The following is a 2,618-nucleotide window of genomic DNA, read 5'->3' as shown; positions in this document are numbered from 1 at the left end:
AAGAAGAAAGAAAAAGTAATGAAAAGCGAGATGCCGACTAGCTGAATAGCCCTGTCCGGGCCTTCCAGGACCACCCGTCTATGGAAGCAGGGGCCAAAGAAGTGTGTTGTTTTCCCGGAGGGGCCCCGAAGGGTCCAATCCAACCTCAGAGTCCACTCAACTGCCAGGATCCCCCTTTCCCCAGACACGGGAAAGCCACGCACAGCGTGGGGGCCTTCCTCCTGCGACGACCCCACTGTGAGTGCAGGAGGGGACTACTGCGGCTGCTGCCGGGCGATGGGGGCGCCAAGTTCCCGACGCCGGGATATGTCTTACCCTAACAATCAGGTATCACAACATAAAGATGCAATGGTGTACAAAAATATACGACAATATAATTATACTTCGATAATACGATATTGCATGCAACGACTATACTCGAAGTGATTACGGATGCCATTACATACTTTTCAAATACACTTGTCAATTCTTGTCATACTACTTTTCAATAGAAATACGTTCACTGAAACGTTGGATATTTCGGTGTTCAAAAATCAAGCGATTCTCTGACTTCTAATTTCTCTGTTTGTACATATTGCGTCTCACAGTGCTGTCGCAGACACATTCATATGACGCTTGATGTACGTGCAAAAATTAAGTAAAGCAATATTAAGATATTGAGGGGAAGTGGGTGCACAGGTGTGTTCCTAGTAAATCACTGATAGCATGCACACTCCACAGAACTGCTTCATGTTCTCCGTTTCATATTTCGAACACTTTTGGAGGTGATTCATTCCCAAGCATTGTCTGCACCACGTCTCAAGGTGTGGATTTTGTTTTAAAAACATGGATGAATTGTGACAGCCCACTGCAACAGCATGGCAGGACGTGGTGAGGTCTGCTTGTGCATAGGACGTATCAGATGATGCCCAGGAGTTTAGACTCCCGGAAGAATCGTATCAGCGCAGACGTGACTTCAGCGAGCTGAGTATGGCCAAGTAGCACCGCGGGGGAAAGCTCTCGGTAGCCTCGATGAGCAAGGCGGCGCCGGAGACTCGACCGGTGATCTTCGTACCGCTGGCAGGCAAGGATTATGTGTGGCACGTCAGCTTTTACGTGGCACGTGCGGCAAAGAGGCGATGGATGCTGACTCACCTTAAATAGGAGGAGTGGAGTCCGTGCCACATTCAAACGCAGCCATTCCATGAAGCAACGATTCCTGGATGCGTGGGATGCGGCAAGGCACAGCGTGTTGAGTAAGAAGAACTAGCCTCCGTTCTGGTTGAGAGACAGACATCGAATGCCTCGTTTATTACTCAGCGCGAGCTCAGTTCGTACCCCCCCCCACGTCTTCCTCCTCCTCTAATCAACCGATCTTCAACATCCTCCGCCGCGGCGCTGGTTGCGCCTGCCTCCAAAGGGTACAGTCGCTGTAACGGGCGTCGGGTCCGCTGTCCACTCAGGAGGAGGACACAAAAGGAGGACCAGGTCCTGTCGCTGCAGGTAAACGGTGAAACCAGAGAAAGGGCAGAAGATACCGCTCTTCCGGCCTGATGCAGATCTGCAGGAACGCTTTACGTATGTCGGCGGTGAGGACTATTGGGCTGCCTCTGAACTGCAACAGAAGTTGCAACAACTTTGCCCCGAGCTTCACTCCTTCGTCCAGCACGTCGTTGAGCGAAGGACTCCCCAGCTCATGAGAAGACGCATCGAATACGACCCGAACTTTCGTGGTGACGGCTTCTCGACGTGAGACTGCGTGATGTGGTAGACAGTATACTATATTCGAATCGTTGTTCGCTGGCACTTCCTCTGCACGGCCTCCTTTCGGGTACTCCTGATGATGCTGTCGTACTCCAGAAGTGCTCCGGGTTGGGTCAGGAAGCGTTGTAGCTGACGCTTTAGCCGCGTTTTGACAACTGTCCGATTCGTGCTTGGCAAGTGGCCTTGAGACTTTAGCATGATGGCCACGACATAACGCCCTTTGTCCTTGTTGTCAGCATCGCGGAACTGCACCATCGCCGTTGGCTCGTCGATGGCCTGTTCCCCAGGGTCTGAAACGCCAATTGCGTCGAGCCTCGTCCACATTTCTGAAGGGTCTCCAGCCGAATTGGGGGGGGGGGGGTCACCGGAGAAGACGGGCACCTGCAACTTCGGAAGGGCAACCCGTTTCGTCGAGGGTCGTGATACCATCCCAAGCGCAGGATTATCGTGAACGGTCGGAGCCGCGACACTCAAAACGCATTCGGTACGATCCCCTGGTGCGTCTTGAAGCGAAACGGTGGCGGCGGCCTGTGCGAGGGTGGCATCGGAACGGGAGCGCGTAGAAGTCGAATCCTGCTGATGCAGCTAAGAATCCTTTCGTGGTAATCCAAGGCGGTACTGACCTCCTCTTCGTAACCGTCGTCGTCGAGGTCCACAATCTTTTCGTTTAAGCCCGCAAGCGTCGCGTCTTTGTCCAAAAGGTGACCACCTGCAACTCTTCGGTAGACGGTATTTCTTGCTTCAGGAGGTCGGCTACATATGACAGCCATGGAGTCGTTGCGCCGCGGACTACAGACCGATTCTTACGCAGCTTGTCCATCCCAGTTGCCGAGGCCACTTTTACTCCCGGGTTTCGGCACCAAATTATGTTGAGT

General features: G+C 52.9%; 1 protein-coding gene across 1 annotated transcript; it reads right to left on the bottom strand.

Annotated features, from left to right (window-relative positions):
• Window positions 1-897: 897 nt before the first annotated feature.
• LOC135376506 (uncharacterized) lies at window positions 898-2,067 on the bottom strand. Its single transcript, XM_064609015.1, has 4 exons — window positions 1,815-2,067; window positions 1,518-1,734; window positions 1,135-1,198; window positions 898-1,056 (listed from the first exon to the last, which is right to left on the bottom strand). Exons 1-4 carry the CDS (start codon window positions 2,065-2,067, stop codon window positions 898-900), a joined length of 693 nt encoding a protein of 230 aa, XP_064465085.1.
• Window positions 2,068-2,618: the final 551 nt, after the last annotated feature.

Source organism: Ornithodoros turicata, unplaced genomic scaffold (genome assembly GCF_037126465.1).
Source record: "Ornithodoros turicata isolate Travis unplaced genomic scaffold, ASM3712646v1 ctg00001138.1, whole genome shotgun sequence".
NCBI lineage: Eukaryota > Metazoa > Arthropoda > Arachnida > Ixodida > Argasidae > Ornithodoros > Ornithodoros turicata.
The sequence above is the reverse complement of the archived record's forward strand: the minus strand, read 5'-3'. Positions and strand labels throughout refer to the sequence as shown.